The 16,782-nt window shown below is 42.0% G+C and overlaps 1 protein-coding gene across 8 annotated transcripts in view; it reads right to left on the bottom strand.

Moving 5' to 3' along the window:
• The window catches only part of GALNT13 (polypeptide N-acetylgalactosaminyltransferase 13), a 431,005-nt gene that overhangs the window by 290,885 nt on the left and 123,338 nt on the right, over positions 1–16,782 (bottom strand). For all 8 annotated transcript variants that reach the window (XR_013634409.1, XR_013634407.1, XR_013634408.1 and 5 more), the window contains one exon: positions 7,018–7,186. Coding sequence is in view for 4 of the 8 variants with exons in the window: in XM_073305505.2 (XP_073161606.1) it covers positions 7,018–7,186 (169 nt within the window). In the remaining 4 variants the exon portion in view is untranslated. The remainder of the gene's footprint in view (positions 1–7,017; positions 7,187–16,782) is intronic.

The following is a 16,782-nucleotide window of genomic DNA, read 5'->3' as shown; positions in this document are numbered from 1 at the left end:
GAGCAGCTGATGAAGCCAACAAGAAGCAAAAACACCAATCCACCATTCTTCAGCCTTTCTCTGCTCCCATGTTTCACTGTCATACAATAAAGTTGGTATAACCAGGGTTCTGTCGATCCACAGCTTCATCGTAAGCTTTATGCTGTGACATCTCCACAGAGATCACTAAATGGTCTGGAATTTGGCTGCTACTATATGAGCTTCTACAACTTTCAAGCACTCCAGCACTGTCTGCAACACAGCCAAAGTATTTGACATTTGCCATCTGATCTGTATGCCATCTGGTCAGGTTAATACTGGGCTGGTTGTAATCTATTGTCAAAGGCTCCTTCAGGAACTTACTTCTGTCTGATAACCAAACCAAAGTGTACTGGTTCTTGCCCTACCAGATGAGCTATCAACTAGAGTGATTCACAAGATTGATCCAACAAGACAAATGTCATCAAGGTGTTCAAGGTATCAAAGCAAAATGGTGTTCAGCTCAACACCACTGACAGCTGCCTTCTCTAGACTATCCATCAGCCAATCGATATCAAATATTGAACAAAGACTGTGATAGGATCTACAGGCACAAGGGTCTGAAGATTCAGAGCAGGCTGCACAGCTGGGGCAGGAGGCCAGTGAAGAAATTTGGCAACATGTGACCTCTAGAAGAAGAAGGGGGAACGTCCATGTACCAGCAACACAGATACAGGTAAGTAACCATGTTTTCATATTCTCTCCACAGGTACCATTGCGGGGAGTGGCCCAGATGATACGTCTGGGGGAAGGGAGCAGAAGGAGACTCCGCAAGTTGAAAGACATGAGATGCACTGTCCTAAGGTTGGGGGTTCCACGACCACCACTCCCAAGAGAAGGAGGCAGGTGGAGGTGGTCGGGGACTCTCTCCTCAGGGGGACTGAGTCATCTATCTGCCTCCCTGACCAGGAAAACAGAGAAGTCTGCTGCTTGCCAGCGGCTAAGATTCGCAATGTGACCGAGAGACTGCCGAGACTCATCAAGCCCTCAGACCGTTACCCCTTCCTGCTTTTCCACGTGGGCACCAATGATACTGCCAAGAATGACCTTGAGCGGATCACTGCAGACTAGTGGCTCTGGGAAGAAGGATAAAGGAGTATGAGGCGCAAGTGGTGTTCTCATCCATCCTCCCCGTGGAAGGAAAAGGCCAGGGTAGGGATCGTCGAATCATGGAAGTCAATGAATGGCTATGCAGGTGGTGTCGGAGAGAAGGCTTTGGATTCTTTGACCATGGGATGATGTTCCAAGAAGGAGGAGTGCTAAGCAGAGACGGGGTCCACCTAACAAAGAGAGGGAAGAGCAGGCTCTTCGCGAGCAGGCTGGCTAACCTAGTGAGGAGGGCTTTAAACTAGGTTCACCGGGGGAAGGAGACCAAAACCCTGAGGTAGGTGGGGAAGCGGGATACCGGAAGGAAGCACAAGCAGGAGCGTGTGAGAGGGGAGGGCTCCTGCCTCATACTGAGAATGAGGGGCAATCAGCGGCTTATCTCAAGTGCCTATATACAAATGCACAAAGCCTGGGAAACAAGCAGGGAGAACTGGAGGTCCTGGCAAAGTCAAGGAATTATGATGTGATTGGAATAACAGAGACTTGGTGTGATAACTCGCATGACTGGAGTATGGTCATGGATGGGTATAAACTGTTCAGGAAGGACAGGGAAGCCAGAAAAGTTGGGGGAGTTGCACTGTATGTAAGGGAGCAGTATGACTGCTCAGAGCTCAAGTATGAAACTGCAGAAAAACCTGAGAGTCTCTGGATTAAGTTTAGAAGTGTGAGCAACAAGGGTGATGTCGTGGTGGGAGTCTGCTATAGACCACCAGACCAGGGGGATGAGGTGGACGAGGCTTTCTTCTAGTAGCTTCTGCGAGTTGTCAGATCGCACGCCCTGGTTCTCATGGGCGACTTCAATCATCCTGATATCTGCTGGGAGAGCAATGCAGCAGGGCACAGACAATCCAAGAAGTTTTTGGAAAGCGTAGGGGACAATTTCCTGGTGCCAGTGCTGGAGGAATCAACTAGGGTCAGAGCTCTTCTTGACCTGCTGCTCACGAACTGGGAAGAATTTGTAGGGGAAGCAAAAGTGGATGGGAACCTGGGAGGCAGTGACCATGAAATGGTTGAGTTCAGGATCCTAACACAAGGAAGAAAGGAAAGCAGCAGAATACAGACCCTGGACTTCAGAAAAGCAGACTTTGACTCCCCCAGGGAACTGATGGGCAAGATCCCCTGGTAGAATAACATGAGGGGGAAAGGAGTCCAGGAGAGCTGGCTGTATTTTAAAGAATCCTTATTGTGGTTACAGGGACAAACCATCCCGATGTGTAGAAAGAACAGTAAATATGGGAGGCAACCAGCTTGGCTTAACAGTGAAATCCTTGCTGATCTTAAACACAAAAAAGAGGCTTACAAGAAGTGGAAGATTGGACAAATGACCAGGGATGAGTATAAAAATATTGCTCAGGCATGTAGGAGTGAAATCAGGAAGGCTAAATCACACCTGGAGTTGCAGCTAGCGAGAGATGTTAAGAGTAACAAGAAGGCTAATGTAGTGCCAATCTTTAAAAAAGGGAAGGAGGAGGATCCTGGGAACTACAGGCCAGTCAGCCTCACCTCAGTCCCTGGAAAAATCATGGAGCAGGTCATCAAGAAATCAATCCTGAAGCACTTACACGAGAGGAAAGTGATCAGGAACAGTCAGCATGGATTCACCAAGGGAAGGTCATGCCTGACTAATCTAATTGCCTTCTATGATGAGATTACTGGTTCTGTGGATGAAGGGAAAGCAGTGGATGTATTGTTTCTTGACTTTAGCAAAGCTTTTGACACGGTCTCCCACAGTATTCTTGTCAGCAAGTTAAAGTACTATGGGCTGGATGAATGCACTATAAGGTGGGTAGAAAGTTGGCTAGATTGTCGGGCTCAACGGGTAGTGATCAATGGCTCCATGTCTAGTTGGCAGCCGGTGTCAAGTGGAGTGCCCCAGGGGTCGGTCCTAGGGCTGGTTTTGTTCAATATCTTCATAAATGATCTGGAGGATGGTGTGGATTGCACTCTCAGCAAATTTGCGGATGATACTAAACTGGGAGGAGTGGTAGATACGCTGGAGGACAGGGATAGGATACAGAGGGACCTAGACAAATTGGAGGATTGGGCCAAAAGAAATCTGATGAGGTTCAATAAGGATAAGTGCAGGGTCCTGCACTTAGGACGGAAGAACCCAATGCACAGCTACAGACTAGGGACCGAATGGCTAGGCAGCAGTTCTGCGGAAAAGGACCTGGGTGACAGTGGACGAGAAGCTGGATATGAGTCAGCAGTGTGCCCTTGTTGCCAAGAAGGCCAATGGCATTTTGGGATGTATAAGAAGGGGCATAGGGAGCAGATCGAGGGACGTGATCGTTCCCCTCTATTCGACATTGGTGAGGCCTCATCTGGAGTACTGTGTCCAGTTTGGGGCCCCATACTACAAGAAGGATGTGGATAAATTGGAGAGAGTCCAGCGAAGGGCAACAAAAATGATTAGGGGTCTGGAACACATGACTTATGAGGAGAGGCTGAGGGAACTGGGATTGTTTAGTCTACAGAAGAGAAGAATGAGGCAGGATTTGATAGCTGCTTTTAACTACCTGAAAAGTGGCTCCAAAGAGGATGGATCTAGACTATTATCAGTGATAGTAGATTACAGGACAAGGAGTAATGGTCTCCAGTTGCAGTGGGGGAGATTTAGGTTGGACATTAGGAAATTTTTTTTCACTAGGAGGGTGGTGAAACACTGGAATGTGTTACCTAGGGAGGTGGTGGAATCCCCTTCCTTAGGAGTTTTTAAGGTCAGGCTTGACCAAGCCCTGGCTGGGATGATTTAGTTGGGGATTGGTCCTGCTCTGGGCAGGGGTTGGACTAGATGACCTCCAGAGGTCCCTTCCAACTCTGATATTCTGTGATTCTATGAGGATGTAGCCTCAAATTCCCATGGAAACAGGAAACCATGCTATATATCTACCATTATCTCAAAACACAGCTTTCCATTTCATTATAGAACTCTATTAATAATGTTATCTTCCCAGGGATGCAGTCATGTCATCAAATCCTACAGGATCACCTGATGCACTGAATCAAAGTCTGATTATAGTTTATTAATAAAGTGCTACACATGGTTTATTGAATTCAAGCATCTTCTAAAAAGCTGTCTCGTGGTAAAGATTTAGTCAATAGGAAAATTACCAAGTTTCGTGCCTTTGCCACAGAGTTCAGAACTGATTCAAGACATTAACTCTTTCCCTGGGACCGACAACAGCATAAAACCATTATAGTGACTATTACATCCAGCCTTATTGTGTTTTTCTAACAAGAGGCAGAACACCACCCTTCTTCCAGTGAAAAATTATATTAGTGAGCCAGATGGTCTGGAAGAACCTGCACAGTCGTGGAACAATACTCTCACCTGTCTTCAGTAACTTAGGTGTGAGGTTACAAAGCCCTGGGGCCTTCCCAGATTTTAAATTTACAGACCGCAATCTACAAGTATCCTTAAATGGATACCGACATCTGTAGAACTTGATTTGTTCCAAACGTCAATCCTTCATGCATGTAATTTCAAATGAAAACCTCCTTAGAAGGACTGAGCCTTTTTTTAAGAAATAAAAGGAGGACTTGTGGAACCTTAGAGACTAACAAATTTATTTGAGCATAAGCTTTCGTGAGCTACAGCTCACTTCATCGGATGCATTCGCTTATGCTCAAATAAATTTGTTAGTCTGTAAGGTGCCACAAGTACTCCTTTTCTTTTTGCTAATACAGATTAACACAGCTGCTACTCTGAAACCTTTTTAAAATAGTATCTTTTTTATATATATCCAAAAAATGAAGTTAAGAAATTAGGGGACTGATTTTCCACTCCATTACATTAGCTTTATGCTTCAAGGCCCTTCATTTTTGGTTTTTATTTTGTTTAAAATTTCCCAGGAATTTATAGGTGGTGTTTATTATAAAAAAAAAATTAAAATGGGGAAAAAAATCAGTGCTTCAGTTTTCTGGGTAAATATCAGGGACAAGAAGAGAGAAATAAAGCAACAAATAGAGAAGAGTGGCCTCAGAAGTGGAAGAGGTAGAGGACGGAAGGGCATAGTCTCCTCATGCTGCCTTCTCTACCTCTTCCACTTCTAGGCCTGTTCCAGAAGGAGAGATGGCAACTCTGTTACTTAGGATTCCCAAGTTACTAAGCTGCCATCTCTCCTTCTGGAACAGGGAGCTGGGTTCAGGGAGCTCCAGCAGTTCTAATTTTAGGACTCAAGCACCGAGGTACATATCTATGCATACGTGCATACATCTTCCATGACACTGTCTTACTTTAACAGATAAAAAATTAATCTAACATCACACACACCTGCCTAACATCATGTGTTAGATTTTCTTAATCCAATTTTTCATGTAGTTGAGTGATTGAATAAAAGGTTTTGTCAAACCTGGCAATGTTTCAGGAAAAATTGGTAAAAACTGAAAATGAAGGGCCTTGCTTATGCTGCAGTAACTCCATTATTTCCTGGACATATGGACATACACATGTTGGGGGGACAAGAGGAAATTCTTATTCCTATCCTCTCCTATATACACCATTGCCATAGTTGGCCAGGTACCAAATGGAGTTTTTTCTACCTTTAAGTGAAGCATTACATTCAGCAATGAATGGGGAATTTTATTTGGCACAACAACTTAGCACAACATACACTGCAGACACTGACAATTATTATATAAATCACATGTTCATGCATACGTACACGCAGAGCACAATGGATGGCACACTTTGACTCTGTTAAAAATAGGCCTCTTGAACTGAAGGAGAGTTGCGGTACTGACATGCGTAGACCTCAAAGCCGCTACATGGATTTACAACTTGAGGGCAATACACCCATTGACACCCAAAAAGCCAGCACGTTACAGAAAATTCCTCAAGGCAATTTTGCAATGATGGGAAATCTGAGCCAAGTTTTTTGTAACATAAAATCTCAGTAATCAAAGCAGTCAGGACTTTACAAAGACCTTATGATGTAAGCCAGCATGCGGTCTCAGGATAGTTTACTTTTCCACCATTAGTGCTTCAGTGCTAGGAGCTATCTATATGCATAATTACTATGAATTTTCAGATGGTAAATACAAACACTTTCATAACATATTCAGAAGTACCCCTTGGGAAAAAAAGTAACTATGATCCCAGTGATGTGACACACACACTAGATAACTATGTCATATGCCATGATATGAAGTGATTGATGCAACCTGACATTGTCTAGTGCTTCATAAACTACACTGTGTGGAACACTAACATTTTTTAATACATAAAAGTTTGTAGAAGACTCTAGAGATGGTATTGGAGAACAAGTGTTGTCACGGACTTCTCAGGACATCTTTCTAGCCTTTGGAAATAGTTCTTACTACCTTTTTTTTTTTAAAGTAAGGTTCTGATTATGCATACGTATGTTAAATCTTTACCCAAATATGTTTCAAGCAGAATTATTAGAGATACTGTTTTTCCCCTCAGGTACTATAGCTGGTAACTGAGTGCTGTATAAATTGCTCAGTGCATGCCACAGTTGTCTGCTGATAGCAATTTAAAAAAAATACAAATAAAAGGCAGCTTTAGAAAACGTGATTGAGGTCTAATTCTCCTCAGTACACCCCCTGCACACACACACACACACACACACACACACACACACACACACACACACACACACACACACACACACACACACACACACCCCTTCTGCCATTGACAAGAATTTTGTAAGTAAAGGGAATATAGAAGATAAATCATTATGTTTTCAAACAGCTTCTTCAACCAACCACTGAAAATAATCAAGTATTAAACAATCTAATATTGAGCCCTATCATGCCCTGAAATCAATTAGGAATCCCGGGCAAATATCTACTGGTAAAATGTGGCCCATAGTATGATTTTTGAGCCATATGTGTTGAAAAGTACACAGCGCATTGCAAACTCACCCTTCTAATCTTACATCTGGCAAACTTCTGTTAAGTGCAATCAAGTCACTGGCCATAAGGTTAAACTGGTTGATTTTAAACAGCTCTTTCATTTTCTCCTGTTCATCTTTGGGAATGAGCACAGCCTTTCCCATCTCTCCAGGTCCTTCTTGGTTTCTTGAAATAACAGCTGTAACACAAGATAACAAAATACCCACTTTTAATATTTGTGTGTTGATTTCATTCTGCACTAATAGGAGACTTATGTCATCTATCAACATGGGGTAATTTAGAGAAAAATAAAATGTCTGCACTCCAGCCTGAGATTTCACCCATAGCTGGACCTGAACTTAAATTCTAAACATTTTTTTTTTAAGAAAAAGTTTAGAATTTTCAAATACATTTTTCCACCCACTTCTAGTTTCTGCAGTGACCACATATAACAGCAATGAATTGTTATTCTCATTATATCTATACATATGATTGTGTCACAGTATCATATTCCCAGTGAAATTTTGCAGACACAAGAGATGTCCATGAGATTTATATAAGCATCCAAATTATCTGATGCTTATGAAAATTGAATCCAAACTCCTAACCTTTTAAAATTCACCCTTGACTGCTACACACATGCTACTAAATATTCTAGCCCTAAAGAAACTAATCCCAGAGCGAGAAGATTGTAAACATACATTAACCCAATGTGAATTATGCTACAATATTGGTACAGTCTTAAAATATATATCTTTTATATACTTGATGAGAGGTATTTGTACATACAGCACATTTTAACCTGTGTCTTATTAGTTTTCTAAGTTTCTCAGTATCAAAATAAAAAGTATATTGAACTTGAGATATAATTACATCATCAGCTTGTACAAGACAAAAAAGAGTGGCAAGGAACATCCTCCTGAAAAACAATGTAATAAGTACAATCAATTTCACTATGTACCTTCAATGTGTATTTAAATAAAAAAAAAATCTTCAAGAAAACTAAGTTTTTATATTACTAATTATTTGCACGTTAAATCAATCCATAAAACAAGAGCATTCTTTTAAAAACAATCAGCATAATAAAATTGCTAGTTCTTCAGTGTCAAGATTTATCTGATGACGACGACGTGAATAATCAAATGAAAATATTGCCACTGTGGCCCTGATCCTACAATCAAACCTGCATAGGCATTTGACTGCAGGATTGGATTAAAAGAAAAGAAGTCCTAGTGGCACCTTAGAGACTAACCAATTTATTTGAGCATAAGCTTTTGTGAGCTACAGCTCACTTCATCGGATGCATTCAGTGGAAAATACAGTGAGGAGATTTATATACACAGAGAACATGAAAAAATGGGTGTTATCATACACACTGTAAGGAGACTGATCACTTAAGATGAGCTATTACCAGCAGGAGGGCGGGGGTGGGGGAGAAAACCTTTTGTAGTGATAATCAAGGTGGGCCATTTAGTTTGTTTTGAAGGTTTGGTGAAGGAAGTTCTTAAAAGTTAATCAGAAAATACCCAGGGATATTAGTGTGACATAATTTGCCCAGACATTGTCACACAACCGCAGAACCCATTTCCTAGAATAAAAGAAACAACAAAATATTTTTAACAAAAGCTTCAGTTACTGTTTAAAGTCTGAAACCAAGCCATTCCTTTATTCAGGTTTCCTAAACCTGAGATTGACCTCACCTTTAAGCGGAGGTGGGGTGCACAGGGAGTACAGTTGTCCAGCTTGCTGGGGGATGGAGGGAAAAACAAACAAGAAGCCACTTTGATCAACAACCCCAAAAAAGCTGGATCTCAGGAAACTGTACCAAAAGCAAGGGAAGAGGAACTCTCCTCTGAAGCACTGATGTCACCTCTGGCAGGGGCAGGAGCCAGGTCTCACTCGCCGGGGTGAAATCCTAGCCCTAGTGAAGTCAATAGCACGACTCCCAAGAGACTCTCACGGGATCAGGGTTTCACCCCAGGCATGTCTCCATAGCATTCCTATGAAATAGACTGCTTAATGGGATATCCTAAAGGATGTCCCACTTACTGAATCCAAATTGGGCAACTTGATCTATTAGCTTGTCCACTGACAGCATTAACCTGAAAATTATTTGTGAGAACCCCACTCCCATGTGAAATATTTAAACCATAATAATAGAAAATCTTTCTTAACTGTATTAATTGTGTGACAGAACAATCCTACAAACCGTTACAAAACCAATCGACCACAGTGAACTCAATAAAGCTTTTTGAAGGAGAATTGTACTGACCAATTAGCTTCTGATCCTGAAAAAAATCTAACACACGCAACAACCCAGTTTTCTACATTAAATTGCAGAAATTTATCATACAATATTGGTCCTCAGTTTCCTGTTCAATTCCATCCATACTTGGCTTGAAAAAAAAATATGAAGGTAATAAAAATGGAACTAGGAAGCATCAACACAGCAGTGTCTGCTAACAACTACATGTAGGTAAATGAGCATAAAAAACAGCATTTATATCATGCCATTTAAAATCTGACACAAATCAATAAAAACAAAATCTTCAAAAATCCCTCCACCTTACCTCATTCCCTGATACAGAGAGAAGTCTACCAAGAGAGAAATGGAATACATGAGAGTGTGATCTGCTATAAAAATATCATCAGAATGAGTTTGGGATGGTTGCATTACCCATGACTGGCAAAGCCACAAATGAGTTATGCAAGTCATCACAAACTAGTGTAGATAAATGCTTGTTATAACATATATTCGGTATATGTCACATGTTATGGGGGGTAGAGCCCACAATTGCAGGAATGGTTAAGGGAGTTTAAATCTTTTTATAGGCACTACAGAAATAATTTACAAGTCTATACAATTTAGTAACAATATCCTTACTATAGGATGGTTTACCCATTCCCATTTTGCATAGGACTGTGCCCCATATGGAAAGAAGTCTCATAGAATTTAATTGGGGTCTTTAGAAATATTGTGTGCCCGTACATACAACCAAACTATCTTCATGCTTAGCTTGCCATTTAAGTTCATGAATCATGACTTCCTCCTCAGCAGGCTGGGCAGTATCTGCAGTATTCCAATCTCCACATGGAACTCCCAATATTTTTCTGAGACTACAGTGGCTTACTTTTCAGAGCTGGGAACCTTTTATTTCTCTGTTTGTGTTTTCAGTTCCTTAGCATGGGAACGAACTGGCTTGGTTTTGAAAAAAAAATACAGAGCATAAATGCCCAGAGGGGGGCTGTTACTTATCAGAGCCTCTGTAGCCAATTATTCATTAAAATTGCTTATTCTTCCAACAAAGAAAACGAACACCTGTAAAAGCCTTTCCAAACCATCATTGTTCCACAGGAGATGAAGGACTTCGGAGCAGACTGGAGAACTATGGGTTCACTAAACAAATTAGACATTAGTCCTTATTAGGTGAATTTAATAGAAATGAGCTTAGACGTTTGACTTTTTTATATATATTATGGACTACAGATAGTGTAACATAGCGTATGACCACACCACAGAAATCTTGTCTCCCCAGTTCTAGTTTACACCTTAACTGAACAAAGAATATAGTACAACTCATTTAAAAGAATCCATCTATTATGCCCATTTTGATCAATATCAGCTGTGACAAAGTTCCTTCTCTACCTTGGTGGGTCTTGCACTTATTGGCAGATTTGCTCGCCTTGGAGCTTCACAGCAGCCCTCAGTTTGGCCGTTTTCGTGAACCCACAGTCCAGGTCAACCCCTGTGTCTGACGAGGAGTTGGGAGGTTTGGGGGGAACCCGGGCCCACCCTCTACTCTGGGTTCCAGCCCAGGGCCCTGTGGAATGCAGCTGTCTAGAGTGCCTTCTGGAACAGCTGTGTGACAGCTACAACTCCCTGGGCTACTTCCCCATGGCCTCCTCCCAACACCTTCTTTATCCTCACCATAGGACCTTCCTCCTGCTGTCTGATAATGCTTGTACTCCTCGGTCCTCCAACAGTCCGCGTTCTCACTCTCAGCTCCTAGTGCTTCTTGCTCCCTGCTCCTCACACACGCACCACAAACTGAAGTGAGCTCCTTTTTAAACCCAGGTGCCCTGATTAGCCTGCCTTAATTGATTCTAGCAGTTTCTTGATTGGCTGCAGGTGTCCTAATCAGCCTGTCTTAATTGTCTCCAGCAGGTTCCTGATTGTTCTGGAACCTTCCCTGTTACCTTACCCAGGGAAAAGGAACCTACTTAAGCTGGGGCTAATATATCTGCCTTCTATTACTCTCCTGTAGCCATCTGGCCCGACCCTGTCACAGAGCACATTTATACATTGCAAGAGGAAGAATTACAGTAGGTTTCACTGTGACTGTAATATGAAATTATCAGAGGGATTCTTAAACTGGGGCCACTTTAGAACCGCAAGTGGTGATTCTGAAATTTTATGTCTGCTCCATAAAGTTTCCTGTTCCTATGTGTATATGACAGGCTCACTGTTTAACGTGCATCAGGGTCAGCAGCATCCTCCCCAGAGCTAAATACACTATGCACCAGAACTGCTACTAAATGCTCATTTGACATTTTATAAAATAGTTTTTCTGAGTCTGGGCAGTTGCTGGTTCTCTGGCTCTGGCTCTGGGAAAGGAATGATAAGAACTTATACTGCTCTATATGCTTCCTAATCATCAGATTTTATCTTGGAAAGTATACCTAGCCCACAAGAGAGAGAGAAGCAGTCATGTATGTTGTTCTGCTCTTTTAGTTATCCCTGAACAGCATTTGGCAATCTCATCCCACCAGCAGCCACATGCACATTATTTATTGTTAACTTTTCATCCTGCTTTAAACATCCCACTGCATTATAAAAAGCATGTAAAATATTTAGGCTGGTAGCCACTAATGTTGAAGCATACTGTATCCTTGGCCCTCACTTTTTGGAGAAAAGAGAGGGTCAGACACTGTTAAAACCCAAACATGTATTTAAGAATTGTAATAGGGTACAGTTTTTACACACAGCCTCAAAATCCCTTCATCCCACCCTTCTTACTGGAATAAGTTCTGTCACCCATTTGCTGAAGATGTCAGAGTATACGCCCCTCTCTAGACCAATGGTTCTCAAAGCTTGTTTTAATGGGGTTGTCAGGGCTGTCTTAAACTTGCTGGGGCCCAGGGCCAAATGCTGAGCCCCATCGCCCAGAGCTGAACCTGAAGCCCCAGCTTTGGCCTCCCCACCTGGGGCAGTGGGGCTTGGGCTTTGATCCCCCCTCCTGGGATCGTGTAGTAATTTTTGTTGTCAGAAGGGGGTTGCCGTACAATGACGTTTGAGTATCTCTGCTCTACACAGCAGCATGAAACTGGCCATAGGATGCAGCAAGACTTAAGAAACCAGGGGAGGAAAACATTTTGGGCAAAGGAAGGAGCAAGATAACTGCCCTACACCCCAAAATGTAGCATAAATGGAAAGGGGGAGAGGATGAATCCCCCAGTCTGAGTAGGGCTATCTGGGGAAATGGCAGAGTGAATATGTTGTAGCAAGTCTTCAAAGTGTTCATATCCCTTTACCACCAGAGAGGTGGGTGGGGCATATACCTGGCCAGATAGCTGTTTTCCACATGCCCGTGGTCTCCTTCCTCTCTATAGCAGAGAGTCTTCCTTACAAGTGTGGTGAAACTAGGGAGGAAGTTTGTCCCTATCCCCTTCTGCAAGGCAATCAGGCCAGGAAAGAGGCACCCATTTCTTCTGCCTCCACCCCATGAAAAAATAAAATAAAATTAAGAAATGGACCTACATTGGTCCACAATACCCCTAAATAGGCCAGGAGAAAATGATGCAAATACTTCAAAGGTTTGTAGTTATCAACAGTTACTCATTCTTAGACTTAGAAGAGACCTCAGGAAATCATTTAGTACAACCCCCTGCTCAAAGCAGGACCAACCCCAACTAAATCAATTATGCTTTGGAGTGAAATATGCAATCTACCTGGCAGGGAAACCTTTCAGTTTAGGACCTGTACCTAATTTGTGTGGCTGTTCCAGTCAGTAGATTAGGTACTGTACTAATGACCTATACAGTGTTTCCTTGCTGGAGATGTGATCAGCTTCATAACTAATGTTCAGTGATCACCGAGGAAGCAGCTTTGCTGGAGAGAGAGAGACACAGACAGACAGACAGCATATGATAAACTGAACAGGCACCCAGCTCAGACTGAGTCTGCTCAGGCTTGTAGGAACACCAGTGGACAGATCATCATAGAACATCAGGGTTGGAAGGTAGGTCATGTAGTCCAACCCCCTGCTCAAAGCAGGACCAACACCAACTAAATCATCCTAAATCACGTGCTCAAAAGCTTAAACATGATTAACACAGTAAAATCAAATCATCCATAAACTATAGCTGGTCAGAGGTTTCCCACTTTCCTCTTCCCCCTGGTTGTAAATTTAAACTTTTTGGTTTAAAAAAACAAAAAACAAAACAAAAACACATGTACACTTTGGCTGAAATCCAAAACATTTCAATCTGGAAATATTGCTGCAGTATTTCATGGCAGTTGTAGTGCCTCATGGCACTGGGTCAGCTGCACCTCCCATGAAGTCCCATAGTCTCCATTTTTGATAGGAGGATGGTACACGATGGGAGTCCCTTGGCACAGCATGAGAAATAAGGTCCAACTGAGGAGCCATGCCCATGTAAGAGAATGGGGACACAAGACAACCAAACTATAGTTCCCATTATGCACTGTGGCAGCAAGTCTGAATCAAAATATTTCAGGTTTCAGTTGAGAGGTATTTGGTCTTCAGATTCCTCTTTTTTACAAAAATTCTGCAGAAAGCAGAAATTTAATGGAAATTTTTCTTTAGCTGAAACCAGTTGATAAACTTTTGATCAGCCCTATCATTGATCTAGTCACTGGCAGTGACCTGATACCTATCCTTGCAGAACCTCACCTCCCATTAAAATGTAGTTAAATACAATCTGTGGGATCTGTTCCATTATCTGCTGTGACAGGGTGTTTCACTCCCTAGCACCAGACTCTAACTGGAAGAGAAATACTTAGTATTTAAAGAGACTAAAACCTAATGGAAATTCCTGAGATAGTGACATCATAATTCAGACTTAATAGCAATTTGTGCAAACAGGTAAGGTCCAGCAATACAAAACAGCATCAGTGGATGGATCCAGGAATTTCATGGCAATAGCATGGTATACTACTGAACAATATTTTCTGGTTGTCATTGTGAACATTATAAATTAACAAATAAGGCACAGAACAGGCTTGCAACTTGCACATTCATTCCTGAAAGCTTGAACTATACACTCATCAAGCTGGAGAACCACAGCAATCTGTTGTTGCTCTACAGTTATTCACTGAAGTCCATCAGGGTGAAACTTCAAAAGCAGATTTTGCTATATTGTAGCTTTTAATCTGCAAAGCTACATAACTTCCTACAGAGTCTGTACTCATGCTGTGTACTGTAACTAAAATAGATTAAATTTCATTCTTAGATAACACATTCTTGCTATGAAGAATTATAGCTCTATTGTGGTTAAAATGCAACAAAGCCAACCCATGTCCAATCTTTATGTAAGATATAAAATATATTTAAGCAAACCACAATTCATTAGCACTTTTTAAAATAAAGCTGGATATATAGTCTAAATCAGATGCATTGGTAACATAGGAAAATCTATTTTTATTATGGCTCTAAAATGGATGCTATCTTCTCTCTCATGTTTGAGCAAATGGATTGTGCCCAGAGAGTCTGTAAGAAATAATCCCTGACTGTATCAAATCCAGCAGACATTAACTGTAGTCCTCAAGAGGGCATCTTCTGATAGACAATCAATACTGTAGCACATTTCTACCAGCAAGCAGAATGGGTGAGAAGACTCCACCCAAAGTAAGTTCGACATTGTTTATCGGTCAGGTGAGGGGCACTATTAGAGCAGATAGATCATCAGCTGAGCCCCAGAGACCAAGCATGTAACTTTTGAGTATATTTGAACTTCATAAGTCCAGATAGCAAGAGTTTGAGTTACTAGTAAACTCAGATGTCATGCATGGTTGATTGGCAATGAACCATTAAGCCCGTCGGCCTTATTCCCAAACTATTAACATGATTTAGTTATTAACACGATTTAGTTTACTCTTTAATGTTCTCCTAATTTCCCTATTACTCCAGTGTCCCTCCCTTCAAAACAACACACCAACCTCTCCATGCTCATCATCAGAAGCAAGCTCCCCACAGACCCGGACACCAAGTCAAAGTGGCACGAGACCCTGCCAGAACAGTTGCAAGTCCTGCAGACATATCTCCACTGCTGCAAGGATCAACACCCCCCACAACACACGTTTCAAGATCCATGCCTATCACAACATGTGGTGACCTCATCTAGTGCACTAAATGCCCCAAAAGCAACTACATTGGTGAAATGAGACAATTACTATGCTCTTGAATGAACTCATAGAAAAATAACAGACAATACCACCCCATCACCTGTGGACGGGGTGGAACCTTTTTCACAAAGCCATCACTCTATATCTGACCTTTCAGTCCTCTTCCTCCAAGGAAAACCTACAAAAAGCTTTCAAAAGATGAGCCTGGAAGTTTAAATTCATAACTTTGCTACACTCTAAAAATCATGGATTGAATAGACACACTGGATTTATCACTTATTACAATCTATAACCCACTAACATCCCCCCCCCCACCTACCATCTCCTCCCTACTCCCACCATGACTGGAGGGCTGTTAATGAACCGCTTCACTTTGAATGGTCCCTTGAAATGTGTTAACTATTTCTGCTAAACAATCTGGTCCGTCCTTTATTTTGCTTTGACACTCTGAATGGGTTTCCCAGACCTGAAGAAGAGCTCTATGCAAGATCAAATGCTTCTCTATCTCTCTCTCTCATACCAACAGAAGTTGGTCCAATAAAAGATATTACTTCACCTACCTTCTCTCTTTAAACTCAGACCAATATGGCTACAACACTACATACTATCCCCACTGTCATTCTGAGGTCTGAGTGGCAATGGTGTACAGCATAACTGTTAAGTTCCTAGATGGCCTTTGATTTGCTACAACACAGTCATGAAAAATATATGGCCCATATTTTTGAGAGTTTACAGAAGGAACAGCATGATTTTCAGATGTGTCACCCACAAGTTGAACTGAAGTCAACAGGACCTGTGGGTTATCAACACTTCTAAAAATCATAAGATTTAGATCAGACATTTTCCACGCTAAAGGCAAAATGACAGCATATTCTGTCCCACAAAATTTCAACATTAGTGTGGAAAAAAATGACATGTTCATACTGCATAACGGGGTACTCACCATGCCCTGCTAGGTTCAACCTCCTGGCCCCATTCCCCAATGAATCAGGACCACTCCAAGCTGGTGCAACACCCATGCTCTTTATTCCTCTGACTGGTCCCCACCTCCAAGCTCCAACTATTTACAAGTTATTTACAGGTTTGGCCTAGCACAGGCCTTCTGAGCCTACTCTCCCCTCCTAGTCTTCACACCCCCCAACCCCCTTGGACTCACTTCCTCCCAAACATTTAGCCCATTAACGAGGCTGGCAGGTGGGGCCAGTTTCCAGGCCAGTCCTAGCTAGTTTCCCGCCCCAATCCATTTCCCCTGATGGGGGCTGGAGTGTCAGGAGCTGATTAGGGCTTCCCTTGCCACACCCTGCCACACACTGCAACAAAGATTCCTTGAAGAAACTGAAATGAATATTGGAGCGTAGTGAAATTTGCAAAGTGATTGTGTGTTTTATGTGCATAATATGAACAACTACACATTTTTATATTAACATTTT

Source organism: Lepidochelys kempii, chromosome 11, assembly GCF_965140285.1.
Source record: "Lepidochelys kempii isolate rLepKem1 chromosome 11, rLepKem1.hap1, whole genome shotgun sequence".
Lineage (NCBI taxonomy): Eukaryota > Metazoa > Chordata > Testudines > Cheloniidae > Lepidochelys > Lepidochelys kempii.
This window is presented reverse-complemented; position numbering and strand designations above follow the sequence as displayed.